Raw genomic sequence first — 23,574 nt, 5'->3', positions numbered from 1 at the left:
CATCAGTGGCGGGAAAAGGTTTTTAAAGTTTGATAAATGATGATATGCAAAGTCCATTGACAAAGTTTAAAATTTTGTTGAATAACCAACATGATTTTGCTAGAAAAAATTTTGTTATCTTAATCTTTCAACATTCTTTGAATAAGTTATTACTTATCTCTGTTAGGATATGGGTGTTTATTCAATGTTTTGCATTTTCAAAAAGCATTTGACAAGGTGCTACATAAAGAGCTTATTAAAATGTTATCTCGGTAGGCATGGGGATTATGTTAGCTCGGTGAAAAGAAAATTAACTGGATTGAAGAAAGCAAAGGTTTACAATAAATACAGTTAAATCAAGCTGGACTGAAGTCAGAAGTGGAATACTTCAGTGCTTGGTGTTGGGAGACTTATTTATATCAAGGATACAGATGTTCTTTAATAGATTGTTTAGGCAGAGTATTTATGATGCAATTGTAGAGACACAAGTGTAGAGGACGACGTTTCGAAAAGCAGAAGACTTCAACTGAAATAACTATTTTTCTAAGAGGGTGGTTGGCTTCTGGAATGTGTTGTATGGTAAATACAACAGGTATCGTAAATGCAGTTAATTTAAGGGAGCTTAAGAGAAGTTTTAATAAATACGTGAATGATATGGGCTAACTTTGGGTGTTTTATTTTTATTATAGAGTTTACTATAGTGAATGGGACAGCCTAGATAAATCAGTAAGTTACCTTGTTGTTTCCTTAAATTATTTTGTACTACAGGATTATTGAAAAACACCAAGATACACAAAAAGACCATATATATATATATATATATAGTTTTATTACTGACTAGAATCAAGTACATCACAGAAGACATCAAGAACATACAGAATACAGTAAGTGTAAGTCATACTGTTCTACAACATCAACAACAGTAAATGAACCTTGCTTGTTGCATAATAATTTTGATGTTGGTACCAGCAAATTAATTGTTTGTTATTAATCCACTTCAGAACTACAGGCAGAAAGCACACGTATGACATGTTACAAACTTAAAATTTTGTAAGGTGGTGTAAGCTTCAAACTATCATTGCATGAAATCAGTTATAAACAAATCTACTGCAATGACAAAAACCAGTTGTTAAAAAACTCCTTTTACTATCTTGTAACAAGCTAACCATTACTACCAAGGCTTCTTTAACACACTTGAATTTAACTTTCTGACAACTAAATGCTTCACTCACATTTATAATGCTCAATTTCTCAAAATGAGAAAACAGTTTTAACCCACTTTAGTTTTGCCAAATACAAATTACAATTACAGTTAGCAATCCTCAGATAAAATTTCTCTGCATTATGTCCAAACTAAAAATGTTTGTCATTCTGACAATATTTAACAGTAGAAAAATTTTACTGTAATAGAATTTCTGGATCACTTCTAATGAATGTTTAAAATATGTTGCTTGACTTTCTCACATTACAGGTTTGCTTTATTTTTATAAAATGCTGTCTGTGATAAAAGCATATTTGAACTCAAAGTATATCAGCAGACTATTTATACTAGCATTTGCACCCTGTTATTCTTTTTTACTTAAATGTAATATTTAATTTTCAGTTATCCATTATACTTTAACAACTGACAAAAAATACATCACACACTTCTATTTACAGAAGACATTTTTAAACTGAATGCATATGTAATCTAAGTAAAAATATATGGCTGCCAATGAGAATTCTACAGAACATTATGTAAAGCATTTTATAAGATTGTGCATTTGAAAAGATGTCAAAATTCATCAGATCCCAATTTTTACCAAAAGATTTAGATTACATAAATATAAAATTAGTTCACATTTTATTGATCCATTCTGTAATGTAATTGTTAGTGTTAGACAACAATATTATTATACCAGTATATACAAAATCATTTGCAATGATTTTGTAACTGTTACAAGTTTTGCTTCTCGTACTTAATTTATATCCTTATCCTAATACAGAGTTATTACATTAACAATAGTGCAAGGTAAAAGAGTAAGGCTTAATTCTTTAAAACTGCATCAGGTAAACTCACAGTCACCATATGCTTAATAACAAACAAAAATAATATCTAATTAAATTTAATGTTTTCTTGAAATATTATAGTTAACATTTAATTTGCAGCACTCAAATACAGTTCTTTGGCTTGAAAGATGATTCTATCTACTTTTTATAACTTTCTAACCCTAAATTCAATCTTAACTGTTTGCATACTAATGAAACTAAAAACAACAAATTGAAAAAGAAACAAACTACAATTGTAATCATTGGTTTTCTCACTTTTATGATATGAAGTGAAATACAAATTTTCTAAAAAAATTAATATAACTAAATTTGTACAAAGCAATAAATATTCCAGTCATTGTAGTCCATACTCTTCCTAAGATACAATAAATAACAACATACTAATAATGTTAGACTTATGAAAGACTTTAAGAGTCAGCAGATGAATAAAATAATTCCAATTTTCTTATGAAAACTGGTGCTTATTTCTTTTATTCTCTGCATACTCATTTAGAATAGTTAAAATTAGTTTTACTGGCTACACATCACGTAACGTGAAATTTAAAGTACACAAAATCTAGCCATTTAATACACAAATTATGGACTTGTATGATGCAAATATACATTCAAAACTAAACATAGTATGGAATGTTGTCACACTCACACACACAGTAACAAAGTCAGATGTTTAATCCAAAAAGGAAGTTAAAGACAGAAATATAATGCCAAGACCTAAGTTCATACTTCTACTTATATATTAATTCTAGATTTGTTTAAAATTATTTTTAAAAAGAAGTAACTTCAGTGACTTACTTGTTTGCAAAATGACATAAATTTATACTTTCAAACTTTGAATGTATAACAGCCTGAGAATAATAATTTAACAATACATCCTAAAGAATGATAACATTATGAAACCTTTGGTTAAAAATTGTTTAACAATGATAAACAAAGTTGTTTTTGTACCTCTAAACACACATGTAGTTCTAGCCACTAACAGATTTAAAATCATTTCTAGGCTGTTATGAAACATACTGTTTTGTACTAACGTGGTAAACAGATATGCTGGTATGTACACTGACAATATTAGCAATTATACATCCACAACAGTTACTGTGCTTTAAGACGATACCAGAAAATATATATATATACACACACATATACAAAAAGGCTTTATTCCAATCTTAACTGCCAACACTGAAAAATTTACATGTATGTATTTTGAAGTGGAAGAATTAGACACAATGCCTTATGCAATGGTATGTGGTTTGAAAATACCTCATGGCCAACACAAAATCTATTTTAAAACTGAAATGTCTTCAGATCGTAGCCTTGTTATTGCCTCTATTTATCCATAATATTTTTATATTAATGTTCAGAAAATACAGAGCTCTTTTACAGACTCTAAATTCCTATAATCATAATTAAAACACAAGTCTGGAAATCTGAAATCTTTCTAAATGAAAGATAAAAATATTTTCAACACATAGTGCAAAACAATAATTTTGTGAAAAATTAGAACTCTTCCAGTGTGATGAGATTCAATATGCTCTTCTGGAAACGTTTGTACCCGTTAAATTGAACTTATAATATATAATTATCAAATATAATTAACATCAAACATGTTTCATAATGTTTGTGTAGCAATTAGCAAAAACAACAAACATAAGTGCTAAATGTGCATGCTAGTCACAAATAACTATCATATGCCTTTGCTGAAATAGGTTTTTCTACTATAGAAAGAAAAAAAGCTATTAACATTACATTTAAAAAGTATCATTTTCAAATACCCAAGAGTGATCTTTATATAGTTTGTATTTCTATAGTTCAGAAATGTTTGAGACCATAAAAACACTAACAAAGGTAATGCAGTTAAATTAAGTAACTTATCCAACATTACTCTTATTTCACACTGAAGATTAAAATAAACTGCATAAAATGTAAAGAAACTAGTATAAGGGCACACTTGCAGAAATACAAAGTGCAGGAAGAATAAATTACTTGTCAGAAATGCAGTTCTTATTCAGGTAAATCAGTGATAAGGTAGGAGTTTATGATTAAGTTACTACTGTTCCCAGTATGATTGCATAACAATGCACTTAAATTAGTTAAGATGCATAACTACTCACTTTACATCATATCTTAAACAAGTTTATTTTTAGATCTCTCTTTTCAAAATGTTTGACTTTCTCATTTGAAGTACAATAATAAAACTTAGAAATTAACTATTTTGGATTACACACACAACTCATAAACCAAAAACAAATGCACAGAAAAATCATGGTAATGGAAGTATTTAATTGACAACTGCACAGACACTATATCACAGCATTAACCATAAACATACATTGTAGATTAATGACACTGAAATAATTAAATTTTGTGAAAACAAATAATATACCAGCCTAAGGTTTATGGTTAAGAATATTGCACTGTAAATATTACATTCTGAATCTTACTAGATGGCACTCTGATACTACACACACAAAAAAAAGTTTACAATTAAAAACCTAAATTTGATTAGCCCACATACCTTCTTGTCTTAATGAATATGTTATTAATGAAAGTTACAGAAACAGTTCATGACATACTTGGAATTTATTCAATTGAATAAAAGGTCAGCTTTATTTTTTCAGAACATTTTAGTATTTTAAAATTACCTTGACACTAGTAAAATAAAGAACTTTGCTAAACATAAAGCAAAGCTTTAGAACACTAATTAAGGACTATCCCCTTACTTGACACTAATGCATGTAACAATGGGACAAGTTAAATAGAGAAATGTAATGTGCTAAATCACAACTACTCAGCCTAAAAAACCAATAATTCCTTCTCGTACTAACCAAGCAAAAGCAACCAACTAAACAAACTATACTTCAACATCCACATTATGCAGCAGATTGCATTATGTACCGTCTACATGTATGGCATATAAGAAAGGTTCAGTACCTTTGGAATCTGAGCTGCCACAACTATGCACATCAGTAAGTTGGTTGCTGAAAAGCATTACTGGTGCCTGGAGGAAATTTCTCAGACTGGCTTCCTGTAGAGAATGGAGGTTCCTGGTAGGCTTCATTTATGTCTGGACCATCAGGGTAACCACCAAATTGAATATCTCCTGGAACAGCATTTGGATCTGCTTCGTAGCTTGGAGCAAATGTTGAATCAACACCTTGTCGATATCGCTGGAAAGCTAAGAATGCACAACCAGCCTGAAAATAAAATAATTTATACATATTAGGGTAAAATCATTTGATGCAAAAAACAAAAGTAAAAATGTGTCTACGTATGTACATATACAAAAATACACCAATCCACTATTTTTTAAAATAACAACTGTAAATTACCTTTCAGTATTGTGTATTTTCTCTATTTATTTACTTTAGCATAGCAAATAATAAAATATTTTAAACATTTTCTACTATGTTCTAATTTAATTTTAAAAATCTAAGTTTTAACCACAAAGTAGTAGTTAAATATAAAATTCAAAGCTACAAGTATAATCAACCATTATATTTCTTTTTTTACTTACCATTAATTATGGTAGTAACTTAATGGTAAAGATCGTAAAAAAAACCAAAATGGTGGCTTAAAAATTGATCATTTAAAACCAACTTAAAATGTTTGATTAATAATGACTATTTGCTGAGCAAAACTAAAGCTTACTGTACTTAACTTGCTATGTATGTGCTTATGGAGTTAATCAAAATATCCTCATTTGAACATATTTAGATTTGAGAGTAAGTTGGTAGGGATTCTGATGAGTAATATAATCAAACTGAGTATATGCATGCTAAATACTGCACAAAACTATAGCTAATAAAAATAGGAAACAAAAAAGTATAAAAAAAATTGTAAATTTTATAAAGACAAGTATGAATTGATACATACATAACCCAGCTAACTTTTTCATTCAGACTAACATAGTTCTAAAGATTTGGCAAAGTAGGGATAAAAGTTCATGTCGTACCTATCAAACCCTACATGTCTTTACAAAATTTAACAGGCAACTCATGAACCTGTGGGGGACATTGATGTTACAAAAAAAAACTGATGATTTCTTTTTAATTTTAATAAAAATATATCATTTTTATTGGCTACAAAAAACGATTTCCTGTACTCTTTTTAGTGTTGGGGTGTATGTGTGTGTGTGCGCGCATTTTCTTATAGTAAAGCCACATTAGGTTATCTGCTGTGTCCACCTAGGGGAATCGAACTCCTGATTTCAGCATTATAAATCTGTAGACTTAACACTGTACCAGTGAAGGACATTGGGTCTGTAAAAAGTGATTTGAATAAGTTAAGATGACTAAAATCCATCAGCACATCACCAGCTAAGCCAGCACAAAAATCATGGAAGTCTCCAACTGGCACATAGAGGTATTCAGGAATTGTTTAGAACCACCTTAGAAGATGTTATGAATCAAGCCATGTACATTATGCCTGTAGATACCTTCAAAATGTTCCTGTCTGCTCATACTACTTTCAACTATCATGATGCCTCAAACCTTCCTACTGAATCACAGGTGAAATCGTTTGTATCTCAGTTGAAAGTCAAACATAAAAAGGTAAGAGCAGAAGCATAAAAATTTGGTAGTTGTTTAATTAATGATTCTGAGAATGTGGCTTTATTGATATATACTGAATGTATTCCTAAGCAGATAGACCTTAATACTAGCTAGTATGGAGATTTGATGATGCTGTATTTCACTTAAAAGTTTATCAATTAATAAACAAAAACTTGTCTCAAAAAGATGTATCCAAAACCATCTATTTGGGAGTTCCTGGATTGAACTTACTTTTAATATTCAAAAGAAAGGTGTTAAAATTTCTTTTATTATACTTGTACTTACTGTATACTCATTAAATCAATTTAGCTAAGCAGATGCAGGAAACAATTTCATTACATTTATTTATGGTAACAACTGATTACTTTTCACATATTTTTCAAACACTTTCATTAACAATGAATTCTATAATAATAACTTCTGCCATAAGTCAAAAATAAAATTAAAATCAAACTCATTATTCTTATTTTTTAGAAATTGTACCAAAATTTTGTGAAGTAGCAGCAAGTGTGGTAACCATTAAATATTTCATGAATAATAAATGCACTTACTCAAGAGAGTGAAGATTACAAAAGTGCTCCAAAATGTCTCTAAGTTATCACATACATCTCATAAATTACACTGTAATAGTTGTTGTTAATACTAACTCTGTCAATGTGGTTGATTTTGAAGTTCAAACTTTTGTCTTGTATATTTGTCACTACATATATATATCACTGTCTGGAACATGGGAAGAAAGATTAAAGTGATAATAAATTGAAGATGTAGGCACACTTATTTTTAGTATGTGCCTTAGTGACTCATAACCTAAGTTAAACCATGCTTATGCATCTGACATTAGTACAGAAAAATGTGTAATGAAAGACAAATTATCAATCAGCAGCAGAAATAGTCATCAGATAAACATACACATTTGTTACTTCCACAATTTACAGAGGTTTTGGGAAGGAAGAAACAATCCAAATAAAAGATAAGATAGATACAGTGGTAAAGAGTATATGGTGAACAAGTCAGACCACAAGTAAAACAAAGAACACAAGGAAATAGGTTCAAACGGAGATAAAGTAAAGGAACTGGGGGCCACATTAATGTCATAATCCAGAAAAGGAGGTTGATGAATCTAGAAAGGACAGATCAACATGGTAAGGAAAATGAGAGAAAAACACTCTGCATTAAAAGGAAAGATGAAAGGTATGGCATAAAGTTGCTCAATAACCTGACACTGAGGAGACAGAAGACCCCAAATCAAAAAACCACTTGAACAACTTGGAGACATTTACAACAGTAGGACAAGCAGTAGCAGATCCTCGAGCGAGGGACCATGTGCAAAAGATTTTCTCCTTTTTCTGATACACTTCCATGGAAGAAAGATAGATAGTTTGAGCCAAGTAACAAATATAAGGTTGGAAACCAAATCTCCTTGCCAAGGACCCGATAAAAACCAGGTGTAAAAATGTAGGGCATGAAGTGCAGTACACAGAACTGGAATTGGCAAAGGAATTCTAGTAACAAGGGAAGTGATACAGGAGAGAATAATTGCTGGTAGAGTAAATAAGGAAACCACAGTTGAGCTAGCTAGTAGGAATCAATTAAAAGGACCTGAAAATGAGTGACACTGATAAGAGAAACTACCAGATGAAGCAATCAGATAGGAGGATCAACATATAGAAGTTTGTGGAATCAGTCTTGGCTGAAGTCATTTGGACAAACCTTAAGGCTGTAGTACCAGAAACCAAAATAGGGGTAACTGGTTATCGAGGATGGTAGCAAACACATCTATGTGAAGGAAAACCCCATACCTTACAAAGCTACTTGAAAATGAGAGGATGAAAGGACCACTTCCTCTGGGAAATTTTGTGAGACTGGAATAGACTATCCACCAAAAGGATGAAGGCACCTGGGATGTGACACAATTAAGCAAATGTGTCACACTACATGGTCCCAATATAAAAGATATAATGTTTCATAAAAGGAGAGACCTTGACAGTGTGCACCTTTGGTGACTGATATAAGCCACTGCCATTGAAATGTCAGAATGGATCACCATCAGACAATATATAGCTATTGGAAGAAAGTGATTCAAAGCAAGAAGCTTTAAAGCGTTAATATGTAAAGGCTATTCATCAATAGACAAAGCCTCCTGAATTTCACACTCAAAATTTTTTTCCACTACAAAGCTTGTATGCCCACTGCCCATTGTTCACATCTTATCTACTTATACACATGCAAAGACTGTAAAGCCTCCTATATTGGTGAAACCAAATGTCACCTTAAAGTACGAGCATGTGAACACATGGGTGTATCTATAAAAACTGGAAGGACAGTTACACACCCTCCTAACTCCACCACCTATCAACACAATACAGAAACGGGACACCTGATTTCTCTCTCTAACTTTAAAATTCTTTCAACAGCCAAAAATGACACTGAATTTCTTATGAGAGAAACATTATACACAAAAACTCTTTTTCTGTCCCTAAGTGATACACAGTCTTCAACTGGATTTAAACTTATTTTAACTATTTCAACTGTACAAACTTTTCATTTTTGACTTATATTTGAATAAATAAATATGTACATACTTCTGTTGTAATTACATATACTGTGTTTGTTTCATACCTCTAGATTACTGATGATAGAGTTCTGAACCTTTAAATATTTCCTGTTATCAAATTCATGTTTTATCATTAAATTACCTTCCTTATCTGATAATCTTCTCATCAAAGATAGTTTCTGTAGCTTTCAGAGATATATTTTAATACATAAATACTTTCATAATTCACAATGAAAGAAACTAAATAAAAAAAATCTTTCAAACCTATATATTTACTTTATTAATAAGTGACATTTAATTCTTGCTCTATCCAATCATATTTAAAACTTCTTTATGACCATTTTCAGAGCTTTTTATTAGTAAATATTTAACCCCTTAAGGTAGCACCATATTAAAGTTTCTACCAAAGCCTACAAAAAATTAAGAGAAATGCTTAAAAAGCTAAAATATAGATAACATTCTCAAGAATAGTAGGTTATTCTTTAATAAATACAGCAAAATTCTTCTTAAAAAATATTGTAAGTAGGTTGTTTAGTTTGCAAGCAAAAACTCTTTACAGTCATGCAAAAACAAAATTAACAACTTTATTTTTCATGATTAGCACTAAATAGTTTCAGACTAAAACAAAATATATATTATACAATACTTCTGAGTTAGAATTTGTTTAATTATATAAAGTTAGCTTATAAAATTGCCTTAAAAATGTGTGGTAACAAATATATATGAATAAATTATTTTGTTAGAGCTAAACATTTAGTGAAAAATGAATTATATATGCACAGTTATTAAAAAAGCTAAAAAAACCTGGAAATAACAAAAGTATTTTGCAAATTTCTCTCTATAAATTTCTATAACACTAAAGTACTAAAGCTACTGAATTTTTGTTGACAAAAATAAATATATTACTTCATGAAATTCTCACACAACAAATTTAATGAATTTTAAGATCTAAAAACATCCACAGTAAAATAACACTGCACAACAAAGTTTTTGCTTCTTGAACACTGTTGGGTGTTCCTTATAGATTTTTAGCTGCTTATCACGAAAATCACATCCAAATTTGCCCATCACGTACCGTTTCATCGAAATCTTCAGTTTCACCAGGACATTGCTACAATGGAAAAACAATATCAGGGCAACTGGAATCCGTCAATGCTTGCTGACTACTGTTGGACACTGCAACGTGATGCACCGGACATTGAATACACACGAAAATCAGAAGCAAAACACTTTTAATTATGTTGAACTTAATAGCATATTAAAAACATAAACGCAATTAAACACGTTATTGCCGGTAAACAGTTAACTGTCTATTTCTCAGAGTTCCTACGTGATGAAGCAAAACCAAAACTATATTTGTGCATACCCACCAGGTACCTGTCACAATCAGCAAAAACTTTTCAGGAAGCAAAATTTTTCCAAAAAATTGTTGTGCAGTGTAATTAAAATAAAGACAAGTTTCAGCTATAAACCTGCATGATGTATAAGTTAAATTAATATGGCACAAACTTCATGTTTATTGAAAGTAACACACTTCTTACATCCAATAAATTCAAAATTTATGCCATCTAGGATGTTAAATTGATATTTTATTGATTTACCTCTCTATTTCTATAAACATTACATTATTTTAATAATTCTTTCATTGTTACAAATATACTTAGTGTTCAAAATGTGTGCAAACATCAGTACATGATATTTGAAACAACACTCTTGCCCATAAGAAAAAAAAATTGATGTTACATATATGAGTAACCCATTGAAAGCTACGAATATCCTCACAGTGGCTTGCTCAACCATTTTTTAATATTATGACATCATTCTCTTCTTTAAATACAAATCTTCATGCTGGTGAGTCTTCAGTTTGCACTAAATTTCTTTTTTTTCCTTTTGACCCAAATGCAGCTTAGTTACTTAGTTTGGTAATTTATATTGAAAGTCTGTAGTAATTTTTTTTTTATTTCCAAAGTACATACATCTATAGAAACCTAAAAAAAAAAAATGTGTTTTAAGTCCTTTACAGCAGCAAAGTTTTTAATTTCAAGTAGAAAATATAATTGGTATACTTATGTACTCCTCTATGTTTTGAGAAAAGTAAGTTTAAGAACTTACATGTAAATATTAATAATATATATGCATTAGAAATGTATAATAATTGAATAAAAATACCAGTCCATTAAAACACAACAAAGACAAATCACATTGTAAAGATTAAAAGTCAGTTATACATTATTAGATATGGTATCATGAGTAGACATGCACCATGTCATCATAACTTCTGTACTATTAGCCAAACACAGCAGAAATATCAATACAATAAAAAATATTAAATATACGTATAAAAATGTATAATATTATGAGATTTAATCTAAACATTTACGTCTCTGTATTATAATCTGTAATAATTCTAGAAAGAAAAAGGCATAATTTATTTCGTAATTTCTTATGATGATTATGAGATCAGTCAAATCGACCAAATCCATTTGGAAATTTGTAAGTGAAAATCATGTAAAAATATAAAGTTCTTCATCAAAATGTTGTATAGCTATCTGGATGCTATAAAGGTTTCACATGCAAAACTGTTTCCAATACATGAAAGTATTTTTGATCTTAAAATGAAAATCACTTTGCATACTGGACAGGTAACATGTGAAAAAAACACACTGCTTAACAAACCTTAAGACTTAATAAAAAAATCTGATATTTTGCAAAAGAAAGTATTGTAATGTTTACTGACAACCTGCTATTTAGTGAACTTACGATATCTAATTTAAATATTACAGCATAAAAACTGTAACAACAAAAACGTGGTTACGAGGTCAGTTTCAGAGACTGAGCCCATACTGAAAAAGTTAAAATGTTTTCTAGACAAAAGAATCAGAATTTTTATTATATATTTTACTAAAACTTTGTTCATAATGATATGGCATTAGAGTTGACAACTCAAAATGAAAAATTATTTTCATGTTATTATTAAAAATACTTTTCATCTGAAATAAATAAGTATCAAATGTTTTGTTGTTCTTTTTCAGAAAAACTATATCTCATTTGTTAATTTCTATACTATAATTCCATAAGGAAAAACAGCAAATGTCACACTTCTACTAAGATAGCTTAATGATTTTTTTAAAGTATTTCCTTTTAAAATTAAAAAAATAAATAATATTAAAGTTTGATTTATTAACTACATTTTGATACTTTATATATACATATATATAAATACATTGGTGATAAAGAAATTTAATTAAGTTTTGAATGCAAGTTTCTAAAAGGTTGTGACATGCACACTTTGACCTACCTGATGCAAAACAATTTAGTAGCTATCATAATGGTTGTACATGTTACAAAGTAATCAGTTACTGACAGCAACCAGAACCAGACCTCTATAGAATTCAGTTCTGTTGACTTCACAAAAACCATAAAGATTTTACTGTAATTACCAGACCAATAAAAAATATCATTGACATCTAATACATCTTTCTGATGTTATATGGCTGTTTTGTTTTTAATTTTATAAAAGAGATTTTTGACTCCCCCCCCTCAGATCTGTACCTACTCTGTTAAATAATGCAGTTATTAATTTCTGATAAAAAAAAATGAGTGGGATGGAATTTTTAACTCCTTGGACCTCTCCCCCAAGTGTATGTTTGTGTATAAAACATTAAAGAATAGTTCTTAATTTCAGGAAAAAATATGCAATTACAAATTAGAAACTTAATAGTGTTAATAACAACAATAATAAATTTACACTATTTACTACTTAAGTAACCAGAGAGTTGGCACAGGTACTATCAATCCAGTTCTCTTCTCTTAAGTCTGCTGTTCAAAATTAATAACAATATTAAGCAGCCTCAATAGCTTTGCAAAGAACATAGACAGGATGAGTAATAAACTTAGTGGCAGAGGGAATGAAACCAGAAACACTCAAATCAATCAAGTATCTCACCAACTACTCTTTATGTAGCTTTGCAGTTAACAGCAAAGTCATAGCAATATTCTGCTTACTTGGAGACTCAAAACAATAATTAAACAGACCAACATTCACAGACAAATGTGACACCAAGCAATCCCAGCATGGCTAATTTCAACACCAGAAAAATAAAAAATATTTATATCACTGCTTGGACCTGCAAGAAAGTATCTCTGTACCAAATCCCCTGTAAACTGGTCAAAAATACAGCAAAGTATTTGTCAAAAAAACAATAATAAAATTATGCTTTTTGTGGTATCTTGTCTGCCCTCCTTATAATTACTAAAAATGGGCAAGTCCAACATATTTGTTTGTCAACGTGTTGCTTGTAGAAAAGTTCTTTCCACCAAATCCCGCATAAACTGATCAAAACAGAGACAAGTAATTGACAAAGAAAACCCTCAAAATTATGTTTTTCTGTAAATTCTGACCTCCATTAAGACTCAGTGGGCAAATGCAACATTTTCTTATGTCAGTGGGGTGGTTGAACAAAAACTTGTAATTGTGACACTTTTCATATTGATTACTGTAAATATGATTTCATGTGAGCCCAAAAGGTAACATTTTATTAAACTGAAAATGTATTTCCAATAATACATACCTCTGCTGACAATTTAGCTATTCTTCAACATTTGTTTTACCTATCTAAGCATTGATCTCTGTTGCTCCAGTGTTTTATACTCCCCGTAAATGCATTTGGCAATATCTAATTTGCAAATTCCTCCACCCTCATCAATATGTCCCTATTGCAGTATTGTATATTAGCACCTTACTTAATGTAATAACTTTTTCTAGACTTGCACTGGCTCTTAGTGGGAAGATGGGATGGGAGAGTTTCAACGGAGGTAAGTATTATTAGAAATACAGTTTAAGTTTAGGAAAATGTTAACTTTCAGAACACAGTTACCATCTGCTGACAATAGAATCCCACATTAAGAAGATGGAGGTGCTGGTACAAGCATGATTCCTACAGAAAGTGTCTGCTGTACTGGTGTCAAGGCAAAAGTGGTACACACATGAGAGAGACAACACAATATTCACAACAGAAGAAGACCAAAAGGTAACACACAAAAGGAAAAACTCGTGGAGAGGATGTAGAACTTGTACTCAACCAAGGGCCTAGGATGAGACCACTAGATGTTCGAAATTAGTGGAGATAATGGACCTCCTTCCATGAACAATATACAAAACCACGGTTGATCAAAGACAACAGCCATGCACACCACAACTGGGTAGCATAGTGTCAAATCAGAACCACAAGTCAATTATGAGTAGGATGGAGCCATTCCTACTCGCACCTGGTAAAAACATTCAGGGACTCAACTCTGCCCTATTCTCCAAGAGTGAAAGAAGACACTAACAGCTTGGGAGGAAAAGACTGTTCACCACTCCAATGACTGAAAACTGGGTGTAGTAAGAACTCTCCAGCTCCACTAGTAGAATCTGAGGGGAAATGTATGTTGAGGATCCCTGAGGAGCAATGCTCTGGAAACAGTGCAATAGGTAAACCAAGTTCTCTAAATTTTTAAAAGGATATTGACCCTTATTTATTAAATCCAATGACCACCAGAATCACCTTTAGCATTACTCATGACAGTCCATGAGTGGCAGTTCATGATAATAAGGTAATACTATCTGGTAAGTAACTTGATGGTCTTATGGAACACCTCATTTCTAGAGCTCGTTTCAACTAGCAGTAAGAATAATCCAGTTGGTTGCTAGTGTGGAATTAGATTGAGAGAACCACACCTGTCTGGACTACACTTGCCATAAAGTGTTGTCTAGTGAAAGCAAATGTAAGGGACCCTGGAAAATAAACAAACCAGACTGTGACAAAAGTATCCCCTCCTCATTATAATCCAGCATTTGTTGTTAGAAACAGCCACTGGACAGAGGAAATGTCCTAGAAGAAAGCTGCCCAAGTATGTAAAGAATATGAAAGAAAAGTACTGGAAGAAACCTGAATACCAGCCCATAAATGTCCTCAAGTGAATAAATGGAATGGTCAGCAAAAGAAAAATGCAATGAACTTGATAAGATACCCCACCTGTAAAGATCAAAATACACAAAATGGATATTTTGGAACCCACCTCTATGAAAATGGGGAAAAATCAAGGTAAACTGATGGATCCCATTGAATACAGTCAAACCAATCACCACAAAAGAAGGTAAGGTGAGTCACATATCACTCCCAGCCCTGACAGGCCAATACAAATTATCAGATTACAATTGACTGCAAAAGTAAAAAATAGGTGGCATAAGAACTGAAGAGGTAGACATATTACCTTCCCTAACTGCCAGACTTAGAAAAAAAGGGCCCATTAGGATATAACAGAACTTAAGTGGAGTAAAGAAAGTCTATAAGCATTCCAACAAATCCAACTTATGACACCAACATATCAGTAACCAAACATATATTTTTAGTAGGAAGTGGAAAACCAAGGCAAGCAAAACAAATAAAGAAGGGTTCAAGGCCTATCTATCCCATCACATATTAAAATGGTAAATCTTCCAGCTTAAACCAGAAATTCAGGAAGGAGGAGAAACTAAACAGTCCTCCCTCTACTATCAATAAGGGAGAAGTAGACTCAAATGGGACAAATAAAAGCTTCAGGATGTCACAAATTCAGATTATTAATTAAGGAAAAGAAACAGGATCCAAATTGGACTCATGAAAAGTTGACTTAGTAAAGAAAGCAGAAACCAAATTCTCTCCAGGATCAACAAAAAAGGCAATTTCAGAAACCCTAGGAAAAACACCCCAGGTCAAATGAATGTCTCCATTTCTCAGCAGATAAAAATATACACAGCTCCAAGTGAAAATGACCCCCCCCCTCAACTGTAGAGAAATGTTAGATGACAAAGCAGGCATAGGGAAGGTTGGATTAGTCACTTTGCTGACAACAGTAATACAGAAATTAACATCATGTCTAATTTTAGTTGTTGTTGTTTTATATTATAATTTTACTGAAATCCACAAGAAGGCATGAAAATTGCTATACATAATGGGATGATGTGTAACATTTCATTTACAGAAAACTGTGATCAACTCTTTGTTGAGAAAAAGTGATTACATTATCTAAGTGAGGTGCTAATATGCAGCACCAAGATAGGGGTGCACTGATGAGGGTGAAGAAATTTGTAAATTAGATATTGCCAAAGGCATTTAAGTTGGGTATAAAACACTGGATTATGCAAGACTAATACTTAGATAGGCAATGTTGTGCTGAAACATAGCTATATTGTCAACAGATGGTATGTACGTTTGAGTTGTTTTACATTTGATACTGTAACGTCCTTAAAAATGCCTAAATAAAAAAAAAACATTGGGTAGTCCAATATGCCAAGAAATAAAGAAATAGCAGTTGACTATAAAGTGTTTGGGAGAAACAAAAAATACATAAAAGACAGTAAATAATCAAAATATCTAATTTTTATTAGTTATTTATTTTCATGACAATTGTTTTAATAGTAATTTTTATTAATTAAATGTTAATATAATCAAATATGGTATTCATTAGAAACACTGTTTTTGATTAATTGATTACTTTGATAACATTAATTAACTATTTGTAATTTTTTGATTAATAAGTGTATTGAACACATTAATTAAATTGTGGCTAATAATTAATTGATTATACAAATTAAAATGCAAAGTCCCAGTGGCTAATACTGTACTGATGGTAATATCAACAAAGTTGGTGTCTTATGAAAACTTTTCCGATGATTATCAGAAAATGTAAGAATAACAATATTTTTAGAAATAACATACCCAAACAAAGATAGAGAAAAAGCTGAAAGCAATAGCAGCTCGTAGATTGTTGACTCCATATCCTCCCTTTGGGTAGTTGGACTTGCGCCAAGCATCACTCAAGTAGCAGAAACCAACAAAGAACATGAATCCCCATATGGCTAATATTAAAGAAAAAATAATCTTATATTTCAAATTGCTGTATTTATAATGTTTGGTAGAAGTAAATATTGTCATAAATTTGAAAATATTTTCTACACCAAATTATTCAATACCTTTTAAAAAAAATTAAGTTTTTTGTTCTTTCTGAACTATATTAACCACAGTCAAATTTAGTGCCATGTTTTATCACCAACAAGTAGACAGACATATTTGGTAATAGCTAGTTATTGCATACGACACATAAAAAGTGATGCTATAAAACTACATAATTGGACTCGTGCTTAATATAGTAGCAAAGGATAATGTAATACAAACAAGACATCCTTATTTTAACAAAAAAGTATTCTAGAAATAAAAATTCTATTAGATTTTACTTGTTAAATGAAATTTACTTTAATCAGGTAAATATCACTTATAGAAAATATATTTAGAATTATAAATTTTACAAAAGTAGAAAGTTAACTTACAAAAACTCTTAAGGAATAGAATGTACTGGAAGATCAGTAATCTGGATGAGTCACTGATTTATTATTTTGATGGGATCTTTATGATGTTTCATAAAAAAGTAATATATTTACAATAGGCAACTCTAAATACTGTCATATGACTTAAGAAAATTCTTAAGAAGAATAGGTGTCTAACACCATCAAAGAGGTTTCTACATGGTACACAGGAAAATAACCATATAGCTGTAAAAGAAAGCAAGGCATGTGAAGAAACAACAAGTAGAATGACATCAAGATAATTAAAATGGAAAATACATTCTCCTGGTGAAATACAAAAGAAGAAATTACCTGTAATTTCCAAGTAAAGTAGTTTACCTGCACGGAAAACAACTACAAATTAAACAAGTAATTGATATACCTAATTTTAAAATATCAAAAGTGTCCAAAATATTGTTCAAGAGACAACCTGAAATATGAAAAGCTTTACATCAATATCAAAACATTTACAGTTTTTGCACTTAAATGAAGTTTTAGATGTAAAAAAAGACATGTTTTGTATCACTTAACTCTCTCAATATGGGCTTGCTTGATTTCACAGACCATGTAACCTTTTTATACTTAATATTTCAAATTATAGTCTGTATACCTTCATAAAATTTAGCATTTTTTCAGTTTATAAGTCTTTCACATAAGTCTAGTCTTTTCATGTTAAAATTAAAAATACTTTTCCTTGTCTCAAAAATCTCAAATTTCCTCTGTGTAATCCCTAAAACATCTTAAATACATTTCAAATGTTGTTTTTTTCCCTTAGTAAAACTTTATAGTTTATCTGTTATTTCTCTACCCTATCTCAAAGAAGAATTTATTAAGTTGATAAAACTCATAACCACAAAAGAAAAATCAAAATAAATCTAAATTAACCTTTTATTTTTTTGAAATTAGTTTAAATGGTAAAAATGAAACAGCATTTATTTATCATAAGTAGCTCTAAATTCACAGCAATATACATCTATTTATAATTAAATTTTATTGTTTTATTGCCCTTTGAACTATTTCTAACTGCTAGTCATGCCATAACTTGTAAATCACATGGAGAAAATGCAGCTCATGTTATGCAAACAATTACATTACCCATGAGCTATTATGAGATGCTTGTGTATGCCTCATGAAACATTATTATTATTATTATTGTAATTATATTACATTACTTATTTTACCTAATCTTAAAGGATTTATATTTATACATTTTTGTTACTTTCATAATTGCACATTAAAGAGTAAACATGAAAAACATGAAACAAAATACTTCACCAGTATTCTTATTTTTTGCTGATGATTACTGAAAGAGAGTTAACTCTTAATTTTTTATACTAATGATAGCACTGCACTTAATACTTTTTTATTTACTGGAACAATGCACCAAATAATACAGAATAATAGAATTCAAAAAGTAGGCAAATTCCCTTACCTCTCAAAATTTGTATTACCTTCTAACTATAAAACAAAAGTAATTACAAATGTATTCAATCTAGTTGTTAACTTTCTCATGGAAATGATGTTGGAACTCTGAATGAAACTGACATTTAACTTTTCATAACATTATATAACATCACTTGATAAACAAAAACCTCAACTTTCTATTAGTTATAAGTAATATATAATTAAACATAAAAAGAAAACTATCAATGAATTATGAAAGAAAAAAATGTGACAGGAAGGTGTGGTAGCAGGGGCCTGATTTTCTACTTGATAGTCCTGTAACCAAATAAAATTGCAGACAATAAAAGTTATGGTTTGTTTGAGCAATAACAATTTTCTAGAAAATAGTTTACAATTTATTTCATATGTTTGAGTGGTGGTGAATAAAATAGAGAAATTACACACTGAGAGAAAATGTTTCATGCTAGAAGAAATTCAGGATTTTTTTAAATATTGCCTCGTAGAATTCAGAACATAAAACTTGTATACTATTAACATATGGATTATTAGTTAAGACTTTATACTATTATAATTGGTACATAAAGAAAAACTAGTTCAATAAATTAGGTGCTGAACAGAGCTCATTACAGAGTAGAACAAAACATATCCAGAACAATATATAATTGTTGAGCAGTCATGAGAAAAGCCGTTCTACATAACTAGAAACACCTCAACAGGAGAAGCTAATATGTGAACAATGTCCAATAATGTTAATTAATTAATCAGCAGAACCAGAAAATGGTAAAGCAAAAAGAAAATATAAGGATGCAGTGATCATTGTGGTAAAGCAACTGTTGAAAATAAAACAATACATTAAAAAAAAAAAGATTTACATCTTCAGAACCTTGACACATCCACATGAAAAGTGAAAGTCCAAGGTTAGATAACAAAGATAGTTATTCAATAATACACAAAAACAACAGATTTGAAATGAACCAGTGCCATCTGAAACTGAAATAAACAGTGCAAAAAGAAACAGGAATTCATTACTGCTGACAAATCTACATAATATATGTACACCAAAGATTCTACTTAACAGCACATATAATTGGAATAAAAAAGAAAATGTTTTAAGAACCTTACAAAAAAACAATACAAAAGAGCATTTGCATAATTACATCACATGGTTATTAATGAAACTTAGAAATATCATTCACCTCACTAATAAGCTATTATTTTTTTTACCTTGTGTATAGTGCATGCTTGTAAGAAAAACTAAGATTATGGAAGTTAATCATTTACCTCTAAGAAAACTGAAGTTGAAGGTTTGTATATTATGTGAAGTTCAAACAGCAGTGTTAGTCACCTGAAGTTGGCCTTTCCAGTCCTGGTTTCAAGTTCTTTGATGTTACATCCATTTTCTAATTTCAAATCGAACTAGATGGACTGTAATTCTTAAAAGGGAATGACATTAAAAAAAGGTGTAATATATAAATTAAAAAACTTAAATGGCATTAAAGAGATTAATGGCCTTTAAAAAACTAAAAACATTTCCAAGGTGTACAACTGTCACCATCACCAATAACACTGTAACGTTATGGACAAACCTTGGGACAGAACATGTTTAAAATGGTGCCGTTGTTGAGAGTCATAACGATGGCAAGAAAGTAAAATACAGCTTATTGGGACCTGAGTGTTACACAGACTACACATTTGTGCATCAGTTCCAGATAAAAGAAAACAATGAGTTAAAAAATTGTGACCAATGCAGTTAGAAAAACTTCCTCTTTCTGATCCTTACAGAAGCAAGATGGCCAAAGCCCAATATATGGTTTTATCTGGGAAAGCTTGTTTTCACTTTGCTCACTTCAAGTTGACTGCTAGCTGGCACGGAGCTGAGTCTTGAATACAGGACTATAGTCCATGTATGGAACAGGCACAGCAATGATAGTGCCAGAGCAGATAGATTTAACTGCAGTGTCAGCAAGCTCGTTCCCGCAAACACAAACTTGACTCAGTATCCATAAAAACTGGAGAGAAGTAGATGTTAAAAAGAAATGGGCCAGTCGGTTTTGAATATCAGCAAGAACAGTGTGTGAACTAACGTGAAGCGATTCTAGGCTCAATAGATAACTAGGCGAATCAGTATAAATAGTGCAGTTTGAGTACTGTTTAGCTTCTATGTGATCCAGGGCAAGAGAAATGGCATACAGTTCAGCAGTGAACATAGAAGCTGTAGAGGGGATTCTGTGCGCAACCACCAAACTACAAAAAACCATGACAGAGCCCATACAGTTACATGATTTCAAACCATCTGTATAAATAGGAATGGAAGGATGGTTCGAAAGATGTTCAGCAAATAACAGACAGCATTTCCAATCAGGAGTGTCTGCTTTTCTCTGATGACTTAAAGATAGGTCACATTTGAAGAGTGTAAAAAGCCATGGTAGGATGGGCTGACCAGTGGATACAGCAAAGTTATCCAAGGACAGATCCAATTCATCCAACTGCACCTGGATTCAAAGTCCAAAAGGAGCAATGGCAGATCATGTGTTCTCAAAAAGTATGGCCCACCAAGGAAGGAAAACACAACCCCAGGTTGTATGCTCTGGTAAGAACAAAGTTTCGAAGCATATAGTAAAGACAGTTGCAAATGGCAGAGGTGCAAAGAAGATTCATGAGACTCAATGTATAACCTCTGGACTGGGGAAGTGCGGAAAGTCCCAGTGCATAGCTGAAGTCCTTGATGATGAATGGGGTCCAGTATCTTTTAGGCCAAGGTCCTGGCAGAGCCATAGACCATAGATCCATAGTCTAGCTTTGATTGAATAAGAGCATGATATATCTTTAGCACAGAGCATCGATCTGCTCCCCAAGTGGTGGAAGAGAGGACATGGAGGTTGTTCAGTGCTCTTGTACATTTGACCCATAGCTGCTTGATGTGTGGTATAAAAGGTCAGCATATGGTCAAAGATATGCCCCAAGAACTTTGTCTCATGGACCACGGGCAGCACAACTTCAGCAATATGGAGTTCAAGATCAGGGTGAACACCCCGTTGGCAGTAAAAATGCATGCAAATGGTTTTAGAGAGAGAGAGGTTAAAGCCATTTGCTGTGGTCCACTTCAGTAAGCAATTGAGGGCCACTCAATATACCTCATGTTTGACAATAGTAAGAAGGAGTTGTTTACTGATGGCATTAATCTTTAAACTGAAAAGTGTCACACTCAAACACAGCCCTGAGGCACTCCAAGTTTTTGTAGAAAAGAATGGGAAAGTGTTGAACCCATACAAATGTGGAATCTCCTGTCCATTAAAAAGTTTTTAATAAAAATGGAGAAATGGCCATATAACCCATGTATATGGAAGTCTCGCAAAATGCCATAACTCCACGTATCATAAGCCTTCTCAATGTCAAAGAATATTGATACAAGGTGTTGTTGTATGAAAAAGGTTTGTTAATGTTTCAAGTTGAATCAGATGGTCCACGATGAAGCGCTGTTGTTGGAACCCACACTGGGTGGGCAAGAGGAGGTTGTTTAATTCGAGGAACCAAACAAGGCAAGCATTAACCATCCTCTCCAAGGTTTCACAGAGACAGCTCCTCAAAGCAACTGGACAGTAATTTAAAGAAATCTTGGGATCCTTCCAAGGCTTAAAGTAAGGTAGGACAATAGCCTGGCACCAGGCACCAGGAAAACATTCTCCTGCCAGATCTGGTTGAAAACAATCAGAAAAATAGCAAGAGAAGCATAAGATAGATGATGCAGCTTTTCATAGTGTACATCATCAGGTCCAACCAATGTACTCCCAAACCGATGAAGGGCCAGTTGGAATTCCACCAGCGTAAAGGAACGATTACAGTCATAGAGACAATCAGCTCAAAAGGAAAGAGGTGATTGCTCTGCCTGAGTCTTGATGGCTAAGAAGGTGGAGGAAGAAGCAGAAGTGCTAGATACCCAGCAAAAGCTTTTACCTAAAGTATCGGTAATGCTCTGGGTATCAGCTACTTCCTGGCCATCAGAGAGCAATATCGAGAGGGGGACAGAATTATATTGCCCACTGACCTTTCGAATTTTGTCCCACATGACTATGGAGCTGGTGGTGAAAGAGAGCCAGTTTACTTAATCCAGCTTCCACCAAGGCACGCGGAACAGGTGGCATTGACCACGGCCAGTCTCTCTCAAAACTATAGGAAAATGATCACTGCCCCATGGATTATTGTCAACCATCCAAGAAAAATGGGAGAACAGTGAAGGGGAGCAAATTGAGAGATCAATAGCAGTAAAGGACTGACTAGGTGCATGAAAATAAGTAGAAGAACCAGTATTGAAAAGAGAAAGGCTGTGATCAGAGAGCATATGCTCTATGGAGCGATCCCTCCTATCAACATCAGCACTTCCCCAGAGGGGATGATGTCCATTAAAGTCCCCTAGGATTAAAAAGGGAGATGGCAACTGTTGAATGAGAGCATCAAGGTTTGATTGATCATAGGTCTCTCCAGGTGAATTCAAAGTAGCATGAGGTGTAACTTCAACAGGTAAATCCCCAATTGCCTTTGAATGCAAGAGGAGTTCACTCTGTTGAGATGTTGATGTTTCCACCAATATGTCACTATTGGTGGAAGCTTCTTTACTGACGTTGGAGAGCCAGCAAGTACCTCTGGTCCCTTCTGAATGAAAAACGAATACATCTGCC

General features: G+C 32.1%; 1 protein-coding gene across 3 annotated transcripts in view; it reads right to left on the bottom strand.

The window, feature by feature from the left end:
- Positions 1-23,574, bottom strand: part of LOC143239644 (synaptogyrin-like) — a 62,409-nt gene that overhangs the window by 33,291 nt on the left and 5,544 nt on the right. For 2 of the 3 annotated variants that reach the window (XM_076480964.1, XM_076480963.1), the window contains exons 3-4: positions 16,872-17,011; positions 4,957-5,219 (exon numbers count right to left, since the gene is read on the bottom strand). In XM_076480964.1, coding sequence (XP_076337079.1) covers positions 4,989-5,219; positions 16,872-17,011 — 371 coding nt within the window. In that variant the 3' untranslated portion in view covers positions 4,957-4,988. Of the gene's footprint in view, positions 1-778; positions 5,220-16,871; positions 17,012-23,574 lie in introns of those variants that run through there. The other variant, XM_076480962.1, reaches the window with a different exon arrangement.

The sequence above is a fragment of the Tachypleus tridentatus genome, chromosome 13 (assembly GCF_004210375.1).
Source record: "Tachypleus tridentatus isolate NWPU-2018 chromosome 13, ASM421037v1, whole genome shotgun sequence".
NCBI lineage: Eukaryota > Metazoa > Arthropoda > Merostomata > Xiphosura > Limulidae > Tachypleus > Tachypleus tridentatus.
This window is presented reverse-complemented; position numbering and strand designations above follow the sequence as displayed.